This window comes from Dermochelys coriacea, chromosome 28 (assembly GCF_009764565.3).
Source record: "Dermochelys coriacea isolate rDerCor1 chromosome 28, rDerCor1.pri.v4, whole genome shotgun sequence".
In the NCBI taxonomy this organism is placed as follows: domain Eukaryota; kingdom Metazoa; phylum Chordata; order Testudines; family Dermochelyidae; genus Dermochelys; species Dermochelys coriacea.
In genome coordinates this window covers 6,571,444-6,589,364 of record NC_050095.1, presented here as the reverse complement: position 1 = coordinate 6,589,364, position 17,921 = coordinate 6,571,444, and the positions used below count along the sequence as shown (strand labels likewise).

The window sequence follows — 17,921 nt, the reverse complement described above, 5'->3', positions numbered from 1 at the left end:
AGGAAGCCATGAGAGATCTCTGCCCAGAAGACATTGCACCCGCTGGGGACAATCCTGGACTGAGAGTGTTCACAAGGTAGGGAATCCCAGCTCTTTCCTTCAGGCACTGAAAGTTTTAAGTAGGTTTAATGTTTCTTCACCTGTGCAGGCACCTCTCAGGATCTCTTGTTCCTCTGAGCCCTGGAGGTCTGAGACCCATGGCTCATCCCCTTGTTCCAGCTGGGAGATCACATCAGGTTTGGAAACTGGAAACTCTGCTCAGGGGAAGAAAACAAGTGAGATCAGATGAATTCATGGCACATTTGTCACAAAGAAATGTTGTATTGTTTTAAACCCAGCTCATTTTAAGGCAGTAAAAAACCAAAGCCAGCTCCCCAGATGAGCTAGACTCTCTGCTTCTGAGGGACTTAACTAACCCCATCTCTGCTGGGAACATACACAGCTAGACAGTCAACATCAAAGGTGCTCCTAAAACCCAGGTAAGGTAACTCCCTGTCCCTGACAGTGAAGACTCCAGAAAGAAAGAAAATCCCCCTAGAAATGCTTCTTACTGGTGGAGAGAAAACCAGAGACAATAAAAGTCACAAGAAGCTAGAACTGGTGAGCATGGGTTTGTGGGGTTCAGCACAGTAAGGAACAGCAGGGAGCTGTCATGTCCCAGAATGCAGTATGTCAGGGGTATTATTAAGGCTAAGATTTTGTCACCGCAGTCACGGAATCCATGAATTTCAGAGATCTCCATAACATTTTCTGCTTCAGCCCTGGGGTGACGGGGCAGGAGCTGTCAGAGGGACCCCCGCAGTTCCCAGCACCAGGGATGGCAAGGGGAACCCCACAGCTCCCCAGCCACCGTGGGCAGATCCCGCAGCTTACCAGCCACCACAGGTGGCAAGGGGAACTCTGGCGCTCTGAGACACCACTGGTGGCCGTGGGGGGGGTGGGGGGGGAAGAGCCACGGTAAACGGACCCCCAGCAATGATGGGTGCTGAACCCTCCTCCCTCCACATTTTGTCAGTTATTTTTAGTAAAAGTCAGGGACAGGTCACAGGCTTCTGTGATTTTTTGTTTATTGCCTGGGACTTGCCCATGACTTTTGTTAAAAATAACCATGACAGAATCTTAACCTTAGTATTATATGTATGGAAAGCACATTCTAAGGAAGTAGGGAATCTAGCAAGTCAGGTGTAGCAGAACGGAGTATGAATATCTCCCAGAGTGTGGTTAGGTCTACAGAATTAGTTTCAATAACTCAGAAACAACAGATTCTACTTCCTCTGGAAAAGGAGAATGTGAAAATGATGAATCAGGCCATGTGACTTTAGGAGGGACTGATTCAAAGATCCAAGAAGCCTACAGGGAAGACTGATTGTGGATGCTGCAGATGAGTCCCCAGAAGTTGCACTACCAACCAATGACATCATCAAGAAAGTGCACATTTGTGCCAGGGATGGGTCGTTCTGCTGCTGTGAGGAACAGAAGATGTCAGGAATGGTGGCTGGGTCACAGGGTGTAGGGAAGAGATGTGTGTGTTGGGGGGGAGGCCCACGGGGGGAAGCACTAAGTAGCAGAGAGAGGAGAAAGTGAAAATAACATTTGAAAAAGATATGTAAAATAAAGTGAAACTGGACTGTAATAAGAATGGAATGCAGGCTCTAAATCAAAAGGGTGTGGGCAGGGGTTCTGTGTTAATAGGCTAGGATCCCCCTAGCTTTGACCCCCAAAACCTTCCTTTCCTTATCTGCCATTGACCCCACACACTGCAGGCGCCCCTTGGTCCAATTCCTCCAACTTGCTGTGACGGCACTGGAGCTGGGGAATATTGATGAATACTGCATGATGACCTGGATATTGGGATATTTACCATGGGAATAAGTTGGTTTAGTTTAATAGGGGGCTTAAAGGAAAACAAGTAGGAAGGGAAGAAGATTGGTCCATGGTCCCAAAATTCGTACATCGCCTACTCCATGGCATCCCCATGGATTAGGATCCAATTGTGCTAAACATTCTACAGAGAACAAAAGGACAGTCTCTGCCCCAAAAGAGCTGACTAGCCAAGAACGGGACCAGAGACAGATGGAGACAGACAGATGGTGAACACAAGGAAACAAATAGGACAATGTTGGTCACTAGGGGTCTAGATGTTGTAATGTCATTGTAGGCATCACGGAGAAGGAGAATGTTAAGGAGGGTTGGGAAGGAGGAAACTGAGATAGTTTGTGGGATGTGCATGGGCAGCTCCACTCAAAGCACAAGGAGCAACATGGGAGAAGGCATGAAGAGAATTGTTTGAAAAGGTAACAAGTGGGTGATGGAGGTTGGCATCACGGGCTGTCTGGAGGTGGGAGTCAGCATCTCAACACAGAACAAGAGCTGACATGTCAGGAGGGGAAAGGCTGGGACGGGTTCTAGGAGTGAAGATAAGCAACTTGTCTGATATGCTAGAGAAGGGGCAGCAAGTGGAGGGATTCAAAGAGAGGGCTCTGTCCTAGATTGACTAGGTGTGATATGCCCCAGCCTTTAGTGTGCCAGACATAGCTGGAATATATTTGATGATTCTTAGGTTAGTCTGGTAAAGCAAAACTTAATAAAAAGCTCATTTTATCAGAATCATCTGCCCAGCTTTCCCAAAGACTCCTCCATTTCATCTCTCCCTGTCTCAGTCTCTCTGCCCTGGACAATATCAACCTTAAAGCTCCGTCTGTTCACAACTAATCCCTTTATGCCAAATTGCAGTCCCGCTAGGTTCCCAAATTCTGGGAACACCCTTGGCTCCCAGGTATTATGAGTCTATGTCCAGTCCTTGGGTCTCCCATTGTCTCTCCAGGGCACAGTTCTTGAAAGTGTATCTATGCCAAACTGCATAGACTTCCATTACTCCAACAGCCATTATTTCCCCTCTCCCAGAGGAGGAATTAACTCCATCACACCCAGTGGGTAAAAAAGCAAAGTCAGAGGGGAAGCTGAGTCATCCACCAGCTCTATTGTTATGGTTCAGATCATTCAAATCACTCTAAAATGCACATGCTTACTCAGATTATCTTGACATTTGCTGCTCCTCATGGGGATGAGGGGCATGGTTAGTGGGCCATATATGAGATTATTTGATGAAGAGGTACCTGAGAAAAAGTTCTCACCAAAAGAAGCTGTTTCCAAAGTCACTTTTCTGTACAGACCTGGGGCTCAAAGTATGGCTAATTGTCCCCTGATTCATCTCAACCACTTGGCATTAATCTCAGCTGCACATAGTACCTACTGTCTTTCTGGGAGAGCAAAATTGAAAAAGTAAATAACTAAAGAGACTGGAACTTCAGATTAGCATCAGCCAAATAGACAAGTAGAAGAAATAGAAATGCACATGTGAAGCAAGACTAAGGCGCTGCTAAGAACACAAAAACATTAAGAACAGCCATACTGGGTCAGACCAATTCAATCTAGCCCTTTCTTCTGACAGTGGCCAGTGTCAGGTGCTTCAGAGGGAATGAACAGAAGAGATAATCATCAAGCCAAGGGGAGCAGAACATAGTGGGAACCCAACTATTTTCTGGGGCAAGGGCTGGAGGAACCAACGAGGGGCAGAGCTCTTCTTGACCTGCTGCTCACAAACCGGGAAGAATTAGTAGGGGAAGCAAAAGTGGATGAGAACCTGGGAGGCAGTGACCATGAGATGGTCAATTTCAGGATCCTGACAAAAGGAAGAAAGGAGAGCAGCAGAATACAGACCCTGGACTTCAGAAAAGAAGACTTTGACTCCCTCAGGGAACTGATGGGCAGGATCCCCTGGGAAAATAACATGAGGGGGAAAGGAGTCCAGGAGAGCTGGCTGTATTTTAAAGAATCCTTATTGACATTGCAGGAGCAAACCATTCCAATGTGTAGAAAGAATAGTAAATATGGCAGGCGACCAGCATGGTTTAACAGTGAAATCCTTGCTCATCTTAAACACAAAAAAGAAAGAAGTGGAAGCTTGGACAAGTGACCAGGAAGGAGGATAAAAATATTGCTCAGGTATTCAGGAGTGAAATCAGGAAGGCCAAATCACACTTGGAGTTGCAGCTAGCAAGGGATGTTCAGAGTAACAAGAAGGGTTTCTTCAGATATGTTAGTAACAAGAAGAAAGTCAAAGAAAGTGTGGGCCCCTTACTGAATGGGGGAGGCAACCTAGTGACAGAGGATGTGGAAAAAGCTAATGTACTCAATGCTTTTTTTGCCTCTGTCTTCATGAACAAGGTCAGCTCCCAGACTACTGCACTGGGCAGCACAGTATGGGGAGAAGGTGACCAGGCCTCTGTGGAGAAAGACAGCTGCAGTGGCACAGGAGCTAGCAAATAGAGCTCTAAACAGGGGAGTTTGAGTGGGAGTTTGAAAGGGGAGTTTGTATTGTGGTGCTTGTTTGGGGTTTGCTTTTTCTGGGGGGGGTGGTCTTGTTTTTGGTGTGACTTGTGTTTCCCAGATTAACAGGACTTAGGTGGGAAGGCGATGACAGATACGGAGGCAGCTGTGGGAGTGACTCCTGTAGTGAAAGACACATTGAGGATGACTGGATGTGGAAGCTGTGGTATGTACATGATCCTGGAGGGGGACCTGGTAAGAGTTTTTTCTGCATGAAATGCCGTCTGATAGAGCTGATGGAGGAAAAGATCCGAGGTTTGGAGATGCAGGTGGAAAGTCTCGTTGAGTTTAGGAAGGGGTTTGAGCAGATGATGGAGCAAAGATATGAGGTATCTGAAGGGAAAAGCTCAGACTCACAGATGGAAGCAGGGCTGGGGAATTTTGAGGGGAGACTGGGTGAGGAAAGTGGTCAGTGGAAGCATGTGACTAAAAGGACCAGGCAGAGGAAAAGACGGGCTAGTGAAGGAGAAATAGAGCTTAGGAACAGGTTTGCAGAGTTGGAAAATGAAGAAGGGGCTCAGCAGGTACTTGTTGAAGGTGGAAGGGTAAGGAAGAAGAGAAGAGAGGCTAGTCCTATAGGAAAAGCAGAAGAGTCAAGGGAGACTACACCAAATATGAGCCCCAGGAGGATACAGGATGGGTTGAAGAGGATTATAAGGGAAAATAGGAATGGAAAGAACTTGCAGCCAGAGGGAAGAGGGGAGAGACTGGAAAATAGCACTGTCACCAGGAAAAGGCAGGTCTATGTGATAGGGGACTCTTTATTGAGAAGAACAGACAGGCCTGTAACTAGAGCTGATCCAGAGAATAGAAGGGTGTGCTGTCTTCCGGGTGCTAAGATACGGGATGTAGATCTGAGGTTGAAAAGGGAGCGGGAAAGAATCCCCTAATTATCCTTCATCTGGGAACAAATGATACAGCTAGATTCTCGCTGGAAAGTATTAAGGGAGACTATGCTAGGCTGGGGAAGACGCTTAAGGAAATTGAGGCTCAGGTGATCTTTAGTGGGATCCTTCCTGTTCCTAGAGAAGGGCAACAAAGGTGTGACAAGATTATGACTGTCAACAGATGGCTTAGGCAGTGGTGCTATAAGGAGGGCTTTGGGATGTATGGCTACTGGGAGGCATTCACGGACAGAGGACAGTTCTCTCGGGATGGACTTCATCTGAGTAGGGAAGGAAATAGACTTCTAGGATGGAGTCTGGCACAACTGATAAAGAGAGCTTTAAACTAGGAATTAGGGGGAGATGGTTGGGAGATGTCCAGGTAATCTCCACGCCCGATTTTAGCATTCAGAGGGAAGAAGACAAAGTAAAAAAGGATACAGCCGTGGGTAGGAGAATGTATATAAGGAGCGAGGGCGGTGTGGATACTAGTGTAATAGGTTATACTGGCTGTAGAATGACTGTGCCTAATAGGGTAGAAAATGTGAGCGAGGCCAAACAGCAAAAATTAAGATGTTTGTACACCAATGCGAGGAGCCTAGGTAACAAAATGGAGGAACTAGAGCTACTGGTGCAGGAAGTGAAACCAGATATTATAGGGATAACAGAAACATGGTGGAATAGTAGTCATGACTGGACTACAGGTATTGAAGGGTATGTGCTGTTTAGGAAAGACAGAAACAAAGGTAAAGGTGGTGGAGTAGCATTGTATATCAATGATGAGGTAGAATGTAAAAAAATAAGAAGCGATGCAATGGATAAGACAGAGTCCGTATGGGCAAAAATTACATTGGGGAAGATAACTAGTAAAGCCTCTCCTATGAGTGCTAGTGCTTGGGGTGTGCTATAGACCTCCGGGATCTAATTTGGATATGGATAGAGCCTTTTTTAATGTTTTTAATAAAGTAAATACTAATGGAAACTGCGTGATCATGGGAGACTTTAACTTCCCAGATATAGACTGGAGGACCAGTGCTAGTAATAATAATAGGGTTCAGATTTTCCTAGATGCGATAGCTGATGGATTCCTTCATCAAGTAGTTGCTGAACCGACTAGAGGGGATGCCATTTTAGATTTAATTTTGGTGAGTAGCGAGGACCTCATAGAAGAAATGGTTGTAGGGGACAATCTTGGCTCAAGTGATCATGAGCTAATTCAGTTCAAACTAAATGGAAGGATTAACAAAAATAAATCTGCAACTAGAGTTTTTGATTTCAAAAGGGCTGACTTTCAAAAATTAAGGAAATTAGTTAGGGAAGTGGATTGGACTGAAGAACTTATGGATCTAAAGGTAGAGGAGGCCTGGGATTACTTTAAATCAAAGCTGCAGAAGCTATCGGAAGCCTGTATCCCAAGAAAGGGGAAAAAATTCATAGGAAGGAGTTGTAGACCAAGCTGGATGTGCAAGCATCTTAGAGAGGTGATTAAGAAGAAGCAGAAAGCATACAGGGAGTGGAAGATGGGAGGGATCAGAAAGGAAAGTTACCTAATTGAGGTCAGAACATGTAGGGATAAAGTGAGACAGGCTAAAAGTCGAGTAGAGTTGGTCCTTGCAAAGGGAATTAAAACCAATAGTAAAAGGTTCTATAGCCATATAAATAAGAAGAAAACTAAGAAAGAAGAAGTGGAGCCGCTAAACACTGAGGATGGAGTGGAGGTTAAAGATAATCTAGGCATGGCCCAATATCTAAACAAATACTTTGCGTCAGTCTTTAATAAGGCTAAAGAGGATCTTAGGGATAATGGTAGCATGACAAATGGGAATGAGGATATGGAGGTAGATATTACCATATCTGAGGTAGAAGTGAAACTCAAGCAGCTTAATGGGACTAAATCGGGGGGCCCAGATAATCTTCATCCAAGAATATTAAAGGAATTGGCACCTGAAATTGCAAGCCCATTAGCAAGAATTTTTAATGAATCTGTAAACTCAGGAGTAGTACCGAATGATTGGAGAATTGCTAATATAGTTCCTATTTTTAAGAAAGGAAAAAAAAGTGATCCGGGTAACTACAGGCCAGTTAGTTTGACATCTGTAATATGCAAGGTCGTGGAAAAAATTTTGAAGGAGAAATTAGTTAAGGACATTGAAGTCAATGGTAAATGGGACAAAATACAACATGGTTTTACAAAAGGTAGATCATGCCAAACCAACCTAATCTCCTTTTTTGAAAAAGTAACAGATTTTTTAGATAAAGGAAATGAAGTGGATCTAATTTACCTAGATTTCAGTAAGGCATTTGATACCGTGCCACATGGGGAATTATTAGTTAACTTGGAGAAGATGGGGATCAATATGAACATCAAAAGGTGGATAAGGAATTGGTTAAAGGGGAGACTGCAACGGGTCCTACTGAAAGGAGAACTGTCAGGTTGGAGGGAGGTTACCAGTGGAGTTCCTCAGGGATCGGTTTTGGGACCAATCTTATTTAATCTTTTTATTACTGACCTTGGCACAAAAAGTGGGAGTGTGCTAATAACGTTTGCAGATGATACAAAGCTGGGAGGTATTGCCAATTCAAAGAAGGATCGGGATATTATACAGGAGGATCTGGATGACCTTGTAAACTGGAGTAATAGTAATAGGATGAAATTTAATAGTGAAAAGTGTAAGGTTATGCATTTAGGGATTAATAACAAAAATTTTAGTTATAAGTTGGGGACGCATGAATTACAAGTAACGGAAGAGGAGAAGGACCTTGGAGTATTGGTTGATCATAGGATGACTATGAGCTGCCAATGTGATATGGCTGTGAAAAAAGCTAATGCGGTTTTGGGATGCATCAGGAGAGGCATTTCCAGTAGGGATAAGGAGGTTTTAGTACCATTATACAAGGCACTGGTGAGACCTCACCTAGAATACTGTGTGCAGTTCTGGTCTTCCATGTTTAAAAAGGATGAATTCAAACTGGAGCAGGTACAGAGAAGGGCTACTAGGATGATCCGAGGAATGGAAAACTTGTCTTATGAAAGGAGACTTAAGGAGCTTGGCTTGTTTAGCCTAACTAAAAGAAGGTTGAGGGGAGATATGATTGCTCTCTATAAATATATCAGAGGGATAAATACAGGAGAGGGAGAGGAATTATTTCAGCTCAGCACCAATGTGGACACAAGAACAAATGGGTATAAACTGGCCACCAGGAAGTTTAGACTTGAAATTAGATGAAGGTTTCTAACCATCACAGGAGTGAAGTTTTGGAATAGCCTTCCAAGGGAAGCAGTGGGGGCAAAAGATCTATCTGGCTTTAAGATTCTACTTGATAAGTTTATGGAGGAGATGGTATGATGGGATAATGGGATTTTGGTAAGTAATTGACCTTTAAATATTCAGGGTAAATAGGACTAATCCCCTGAGATGGGATATTAGATGGATGGGATCTGAGTTACTACAGAAAATTCTTTCCTGGGTATCTGGCTGGTGAATCTTGCCCATATACTCAGGGTTTGGCTGATCGCCATATTTGGGGTCGGGAAGGAATTTTCCTCCAGGGCAGATTGGAGAGGCCCTGGAGGTTTTTCGCCTTCCTCTGTAGCATGGGGCATGGGTGACTTGAGGGAGGCTTCTCTGCTCCTTGAAGTCTTTAAACCATGATTTAAGGACTTCAATAGCTCAGACATAGGTGAGGTTTTTTTTTGTAGGAGTGGGTGGGTGAGATTCTGTGGCCTGCGCTGTGCAGGAGGTCGGACTAGATGATCAGAATGGTCCCTTCTGATCTTAGTATCTATGAATCTATGAAAGAAGTGGTTCAGGACTATTTAGAAAAGCTGGACAAGCACAAGTCCATGGGGCTGGATGCGCTGCATCCAACGGTGCTAAAGGAGTTGGCGGGTGCGATTGCAGAGCCATTGGCCATTATCTTTGAAAACTCACGGCGATCAGCAGGAGGTACTGGAAGACGGGAAAAGGATTAATGTAGTGCCCATCTTTAAAAAAGGGAAGAAAGAGGATCCGGGGAACTACAGGCCAGTCAGCCTCACCTCAGTCCCTGGAAAAATCATGGAGCAAGTCCTCAAGGAATCAATTCTGAAGCACTTAGAGGAGAGGAAGGTGATCAGGAACAGTCAGCATGGACTCACCAAGGGGAAGTCATGCCTGATTAACCTAATTGCCTTCTTTGATGAGATAACTGGCTCTGTGGATGAGGGGAAAGCAGTGGACATGTTATTCCTTGACTTTAGCAAAGCTTTTGATATGGTCTCCCACAGTATTCTTGCCAGCAAGTTAAAGAAGCATGAGCTGGATGAATGGACTATAAGATGGATAGAAAGCTGGCTAGATTGTTGGGCTCAACAGGTAGTGATCAATGGCTCCATGTCTAGTTGGCAGCCAGTATCAAGCGGTGTGCCCCAAGGGTCGGTCCTGGGGCCGGTTTTGTTCAATATCTTCATTAATGATCTGGAGGATGGCGTGGACTGCACCCTCAGCAAGTGTGCAGATGGCACTAAACTGGGAGGAGTGGTAGATATGCTGGAGGGTAGAGATAGGATACAGAGGGACCTAGACAAATTAGAGGATTGGGCCAAAAGAAATCTGATGAGGTTCAACAAGGAGAAGTGCAGAGTCCTGCCCTTAGGATGGAAGAATTCCATGCACTGCTACAGCCTAGGGACCGAGTGGCTCGGCAGCAGTTCTGCAGAAAAGGACGGAGGGGTTAGAGTGGATGAGAAGCTGTATATGAGTCAACAGTGTGCCGTTGTTGCCATGAAGGCTAACGGCATTTTGAGCTGTATAAGTAGGAACATTGCCAGCAGATTGAGGGACGTGATTGTTCCCCTCTATTTGACATTGGTGAGGCTTCATCTGGAGTACTGTGTCCAATTTTGGGCCACACACTACAAGAAGGATGTGGAAAAATTGGAAAGAGTCCAGCGGAGCGCAACAAAAATGATTAGGGGGCTGGAAGATATGGTTTATGAGGAGAGGCTGAAGGAACTGGGATTATTTAGTCTGCAGAAGAGAAGAATGAGGGGGGGATTTGATAGCTGCTTTCAGCTACCTGAAAGGGGGTTCCAAAGATGATGGATCTAGATTGTTCTCAGTGGTAGCAGATGACAGAACAAGGAGCAATGGTCTAGAGTTGCAGTGGGGGAGGTTTAGGTTGGATATTAGGAAAAACTTTTTCACTAGGAGGATGGTAAAGCACTGGAACGGGTTACCTAGGGAGGTGGTGGAATCTCCTTCCTTAGAGGTTTTTAAGGTCAGGTTGTCAAAGCCCTGGCTGGCATGATTTAGTTGGGGATTGGTCTTGCTTTGAGTAGGGGGTTGGACTAGATGACCTCCTGAGGTCCCTTCCAACCCTGATATTCTATGATTCTAAGTGATCCATCTCCTGCTGCCCATTCCCAGCTTCTGGCAAACAGAGGCTAGGGACACTTCACAGCATAGCCTATCTACCATGAGTTTATCTAGTACTTTTTTAACCCTGTTATAGTCTTGGCCTTCACAACATCCTCTGGCAAAGAGTTCCACAGGTTGACTGTGCATTGTGTGAAAAAATACTTCCTTTTGTTTGTTTTAAACCTGCTGTCTATTCATTTCATTTGGTGACCCCTAGTTCTTGCGTTATGAAAAGAAGTAAATAACACTTCCTTATTTACTTTGTCCATACCAGTCATGATTTTATAGACCTCAGTCATATCCCCCTACTTATTGTCTCTTTTCCAAGCTGAAAAGTCCCAGTTCTATTACTCTCTCCTCATATGGAAGGTGTTCCATATCCCTAATAATTTTTGTTGCCCTTTTTTGTACCTTTTCCAATTCATATATATATATATTTACCACATCTGTACGCAGTATTCAAGATGTGGGTGGACCATGGATTTATATAGAGGCAATATGATATTTTCTGTCTTATTTTCTATCCCTTTCTTAATGATTCCCAACTTTCTGTTCGCTTTTTTTGACTCCCGCTGAACATTGAAAGGATGTTTTTAGAGAATTATCCACAATGACTCCAAGATCTCTTTCTTGAGTGGTAACAGCTAATTTAGACCCCATCATTTTATATGTACAGTTGGGGTTATGTTTTCCAATGTGCATTACTTTGCATTTATCAACAATGAATTTTGTCTGCCATTTTGTTGCCCAGTCACCCAGTTTTGTGATATCCCTTTTGTGGCTCTTAGCAGTTTGCTTGGGACTTAACTATCTTGAGTAGTTTTGTATCATCTGCAAATCTCACCATTTACCCCCTTTTTCCAGATCATTTATGAATATGTTGAATTGGCCTGGTCCCAGTACAGACCCTGGGGACACCACTATTTACTTCTCTCCATTCTGAAAACTGACCATTTATTCCTACCCTTTGTTTCCTATCTTTTAACTAGTTACCAATCCACGAGAGAACCTTCCCTCTTATCTCATGACAACTTACTTTGCTTAAGAGACTTTGGTGAAGGATTGTTGCAGGGTATACTTGCTCCGCACTGGACAGGAAAGAGTTAACCCCATGCTTTGAGCAGAGGAAACCACAATCCTTTGCCATGGCTGGGCATCCTATAACAATTGCTGCAGTATAAAAGGGAGCATCCCAGCTCATTCTAGGTGGATTGCCAGAGAGAGAGGACGCACCTCGCAGGCTGCAGCCTGGGAGCAGCTGGACTCCCAGGCCATGGGAGCCAGAGGTGCTGAGACCCCAGCAGATGCCCAGATACCTGCGGATGCCCAAGGGAGGCCACAGCCACCAGGAGCAGTGCAGGCTGAGCAACCCAGAGACTCTGAAGATGTCCAGACCACAGCATCGGGGAAAAGGGAAGGAAGTAGCCCAGGGTAACTTGACAGTGGACCAGTTAGTGAATTAGATCTTGAGTCAGAGTGTTTCGGCCAAATCCCTGCTGACTCAGTGGCATGCATGCTTGCCACTGCCAGGGCCCTGAGCTGGGACCCTGTGGAGAGGGAGGGCCCAGGTCTCCCTACTCTGGCTGCCAAACCCTCACCCCCAGGGTAGTGACCCACTTCCACGACTCTGACCATTAGGATGCATAGCCCTGTTGAGGAGGGCAGCCTTATTGACTCTGGCTGCCACGCTGCATAACCATGTTGAGGTGATCAGCCATACTGACTGTGGCCATTAGGCCATACTGTCCTGACATCAAGGCTGACTGTACTGACTCTGACCATTAAGCTGTATTGCCCTGACAGCGAGGGCAGGCAGACGGCCTTAATCGCAGGACTGCGACATCCTTGCCCCACCCCAAAGGGGGACAGGGTGTACTTGCCCTGTGACAGGGACCTTGTCAAAGGTTCTCTGAAAATCTAAGTACACTATATCCACTGGATCACCCTTGTCCACATGCTTGTTGACCCCCTCAAAGAACTCTAGTAGATTGGTGAGGCATGATTTCCCTTTACAAAAATCATGTGGACTCTTCCCCCAGCAAATCATTTACATCTATATGTTTGATAATTCTGTTCTTTACTATAGTTTCAACCAATTTGCATGGTACTGAAGTTAAGCTTATCAGCCTGTAATTGCTGGGATTGCCTCTGGAGCCTTCTTTAAAAAAATTTCATCACATTAGCTATCTTCCAGTCATTGGGTACAGAAGCTGACTTAAATGATAGGTTACATACAACAGTTGTTAGTTCTGCAATTTCACATTTGAGTTCCTTCAGAACTCTTGGGTCCCGAGGGGTTCCAGCAATCTGTTCTCACAATAATTGGCTGGCTCAAAGAGACATGCATGCTGTGGCCATTGAACCTAAGCTACACCATACTTTTCAGTTTCAGCCTCACCACTGACAGCTTTCTTTCATACTGTGGCAGTTCCTTTGGAAGTTTTGCATTGATACCAATATTTCTAGATTAAGAGCAATATTTCAAAGTGCTCTAAGACCAGTTTGCAGACTCTGGCCTGGACTCCTGCGGTACTCCTGCATGGTACTGAGTGACTCTGGGCTGACAGTGTGGTAGTTTGTGTAAGATCCAGCTTAATACTGTCCTGGCAATGTGGCTGGCCCTTTCGGGTTCAGAAGAACATTTTGTATAGTGAGCAGAGTTTTTAAATAATTTATCACTGTACTGGACCTAGGTGCTGATTGGGAGCCAGAGAACTGGAATGCAACAAAGGGGGATGTTTGATTTGTTTTTGTAGGTGATCCGGAGTACAGATTGTGACTGGTTGGTGAGTCTAACTTCAGTGTTGACCATCAGTTCTGGGACAATATGCTTTTCTTTTTGCAGCCTGCCCTGACCTTGACATTTTCAGTGAGGGCTATGCTAGGCACCCCGGGTCACACCAGCATTTATCAGCATGCACTCCAGCAATGTGCATTTTGTCAGCTGTAGCTGTAAATGAATAGTGAGGGATTAACTGGAGAAGCTTGGCAGAGCTGTGAGTGTGGTATGAAGAGAGGGGCATGTGAACCCCAAGGGACCTCGTCTGCCCCATTTCAGTGCTGAGTGTTGTAAGTTGTGTCAGTAAATGTATACAAAGGTGTGTTCTTGCCATGGGGATTGTTAGCAGTCTGGTGGCACATAATGCTAGTGGTCTCCAGGGCTTAGTCAGGGGTAAGCGAAGGCGATGACTCAGAAGGAATCCTCAGGTTGAGGGTAAGGGGTGCTAACATTTTGCAGTCTGAGATGGTTGATGTAGAATAGGCTCCGTGCAGACCAGGCAGCTTCTGTTCACTACATCCGACCTAAACCCAAGTTTTCCCTTAGCAAAGAGAAGTGTTAGACTTTGTGCCTGGGGCAGGCAACCTGTGGCATGCGAGCCGATTTTCAGTGGCACTCACACTGCCTGGGTCCCGGCCACTGGTTTGGGGGGGCTCTGCATTTTAATTTAATTTTAAATGAAGCTTCTTAAACATTTTAAAAACCTTATTTACTTTACATACAACAATAGTTTAGTTATATATTATAGACTTATAGAAAGAGACCTTCTAAAAACGTTAAAATGTATTACTGGCACAAGAAACCTTAAATTAGAGTGACTAAATGAAGACTCGCCACACCACTTCTGAAAGGTTGCTGACCCCTAGCCTGTGCTATACTGCTCCTGGGCTCTGTTCCCAGAATGTTGTGTAGCTGGGGAGGGCAGAGTGCTAGTGTGTGTGTCACTGGCAGGTTGGGGTGATGCTGAAACAGGATAGAGTTCAGTTTGCATTGTGGGGTGATGTGAAACTTAATTCTTCATTTCACATTACAATAAGCTAGGGGACAGGAATCCTTACCCAGCAAGGTCACAGTCTCATAGTTCTCCTGCATGATGTCTCTGTAGAGGGCTCTCTGAGCAGGGTCCAGCAGAGCCCACTCCTCCTTCGTAAAATACACAGCCACCTCCTCGAAGATCACCGGTCCCTGAAAGAGCAAGAGTCCAACCCTCAGTAACTGCTGCCCCACTGATAACTCCGCTATTCATGGGGCAGCAGGGCCAATCAAATGGAAGCTCTGGGAGGCTCACAATCAGCAGAGTCCCACCCTCACACCAAACAGAGCAGCCAATAGCCATCAAGGTGAGGGGAGAAAGAGAGAGCCCCTCGTATCCCCTAGAACAGTGCTTCTCAAACTATCTGATGTGGCAGACCAGCAATTTTTTTTCCCCCCAATGTGCCAGGGACCGGTACCATATTTTTGCCATATTATTATAGTTTTTGCATAGGCACGTAGCACATCAGAAAAACTAAGATTCTTCACTGTATTGATTGGAATGGGAGTGTGGCACAGATGCTAAGATGTTCCCATTTAAATACATTGAAGACTGACTGAAAGGCTGTGCGTCTGTGTGGATAGTTAAAAATGATTATTTGTTTACAATTCAAGAAAATATTATTTGGGCATTTGTAGTTAATATTAATTTATATCGGAAACAATATAATGAATACAATAAAAGTTGGCAGACATTTTTATTTATGTTTATTTTGTAAACAAATACAAATAAAAAAATATTAAAAAAAATCAAACCAGCAAAGTCTCCTAACAAAGATATTATAAAAAAATTTATTAACACAATAATAGACACGTTAAAACCCTAACCTTTACTAATGTGAAAGGTGAGTCTGCTTCTTCGTTGTCAGTTTATCCAGTCGTGGCTCAATTGAGGACAGTGCCACATGCAATGGAGAATGACTATCCATACTATTCTGTACTTTGTCTTAATGACACTCATGGTTGAGAAATCAGTCTCACAGAGGTATGTTGAAGGAAATGGGAGAAGAGTTTTCAGAGCAATTTCAGAAAGCTCAGGATATTCTGCTTTCACTTTTATCCAAAAGGAAGCAAGCGATGTTGTAGTTTCGAAACTAATCTTCAATCTTTCATCAGCAGCCAGCTCCAACAATTTATCCTCCATAGTGACAGTTAAGTCATCTTTCAATGGAAAGGACAGATTTTGGATCCATCCAGTCCCTTTCCGTGGTTCTTCTTCTGCTGGAAAGTAAAACTCAAAATGTTCTGCCAAATTCGTCAAGTGTTCACTGATGACATTTCGTAGAGATGTAACATCAAGGTCTTCACCTGCATTGTGATGATTGTTGCTAAGTTGTGAAACATGTCATAACGATCTTTTGACACTCGACTCGTCCATGCTTTTAGCTTTTGTTTCTGTCCGTCAATCATGTCTGCCATTGTAAGACACAGAGCCATCCTTCCCTTCATGGAGGTGTTGAGATCATTAAAGATGGCAAAGATATCAGCCAAATAAACCAGCTTGGCTATCTAATCCTCATCTTGGAACAATTGTGACCAATTTGTTTTCTTGTCATGAAGAAACTCGGCAAACTCGTTTCGGAGCTCAAATACTCTTGACAGGACTTTTTCTCTCGATAACCAATGTACATTGGCATGCAATAGGAGCTGTTTATGATCAGCTCCCATATCATCACATAATACAGTGAACAGTCTCGAATTTAAAGCATTCACCTTTACATGGTTCACAGTTTTTATGACTTCGCTGAGCACACTGTTTAGTTCTGTTGACATTTTTTTTGTTGCAAGACTTTCTCAATGAATGAAGCAGTGCATTGACTTGCATTCGGGTGCAAGCACCTTAATCTGGGTAACCACTCCAGAATGCCATCCTGTCATTGTGGCAGCACCTTCAGAACATACGCCTACAAAAAACTTGAAATCCAACCCACATTTGTGAAAAATGTAGTCACTCACAGTCTTGAACACTTCAGAACTAGTTGTTTTTGTTGGTAGTGAAGCAGAAACAAAAACTCTTCCTTCAAATCACCCTCATGTTCAAAGCACACATAAACCATCAGAACTGCCGTATTAGCAACGTCTGTACATTCATCAAGCTGCAAAGAGAAGTACTTTGCTAATGTAATCTGTCCTATGAGCTGATCTTCCATATCGTGAGCCAGATCATGAATTCATCGAGCTATAGTGTCATTTGAAAGTGGCACCTGAGCCACTTTCTTTGCTGCTGGTTCGCCCACTATTTCCATGCAGACATCTTTAATCCAGCTTATCACTGGTGTCTCACTGATTGTGTATGGCTTTTTAGCTTTAGCAATGCAAAGCGCTACTTTATAAGACAGGTTTCAGAGTAGCAGCCGTGCTAATCTGTATTTGCAAAAAGAAAAGGAGTATCTGGGGTATTTTAGAGACTAACATTTATTTGAGCATAAGCTTTCGTGAGCTACAGCTCACTTCATCGGATGCATTCTCGCAAAGCACAAGTATTTGTGTGTGACACTTCAAAGATCTGTTTCTGATGACCTTTTAAATCAACATGCTTTCTTTCTTTTGGCTTTGAACTAATTTAATTATGTTTTGTATTTAAATGCCTCGAGCTTTGACGACTTCATTGCATTGTTAGCCAACACATCGCCACAAATAACACACTGCGGTTTTGGCACTCCACCATCATTCCTGGCTACAAAACCAAATTGAATGTACGAGGAGTCTATTTCCGAGTAAAGCTAGTACGAATTCTTTTTGTTGACAATACTTCAGTTTCATTTACATTGCTGTCATCTGATTCAGAATTACTTGCGTGTTCAGCAACTGGATGTCTTTGCTTGATAAATATGTCGATTGGGCCTCACTTTGCCATCTGTAAATTAGGCATAAAAATAATTAATATAAATTCTATTACCCTGGGTATATACTTAATTTATGATATTAGGATGAAAGCCGAATAAATGCAGTGGGAATGCTTTTATTGAGAAATATGTGCAGGAGAACGTTGATTAATAGGGTAAGTAATGTTAGGATAAGAAGATAATTAAATTTTAAAATTAAATTGCAAACAGGATAATAATTGGAAAGTTAAGATGGTTTGAACATATGGAAAGAATGAATAATGAATGTCAAAAATAAGATTTACCTGTCTGAAAGATACAGAGTGAGAAAGCGAGGAATTTCGAGAACTTCCTGGCGAAACTCGCAAGTTTGATTCTAGAAGAGGGGAAGGCTATATGTAAGAACAATGAGAGCATGTATGAAATGATATATGGATATGGAGGAAGCGAGGATGTTATGCTCATACAAAGCACATGGGATCTTTTCAGGGGGAAAAGGCAAATACGCTGCATTTATTGAAAATACAACAGTTAGCATATGCTTTTCAGTCTCTCTCTCACACACGGTCCTGCCAGTTGTTGTTTATAGTTACCAGTTTTTTGTAGTTTGAGT

The 17,921-nt window shown here is 43.8% G+C and overlaps 1 protein-coding gene across 5 annotated transcripts in view; it reads right to left on the bottom strand.

Moving 5' to 3' along the window:
* The window catches only part of LOC119849405 (zinc finger protein 300-like), a 36,893-nt gene that overhangs the window by 6,383 nt on the left and 12,589 nt on the right, over positions 1–17,921 (bottom strand). For all 5 annotated transcript variants that reach the window (XM_043503873.1, XM_043503874.1, XM_038386484.2 and 2 more), the window contains 2 exons: positions 14,510–14,636; positions 141–254 (listed from right to left, as the gene is read on the bottom strand). In XM_043503873.1, coding sequence (XP_043359808.1) covers positions 141–254; positions 14,510–14,543 — 148 coding nt within the window. In that variant the 5' untranslated portion in view covers positions 14,544–14,636. The remainder of the gene's footprint in view (positions 1–140; positions 255–14,509; positions 14,637–17,921) is intronic.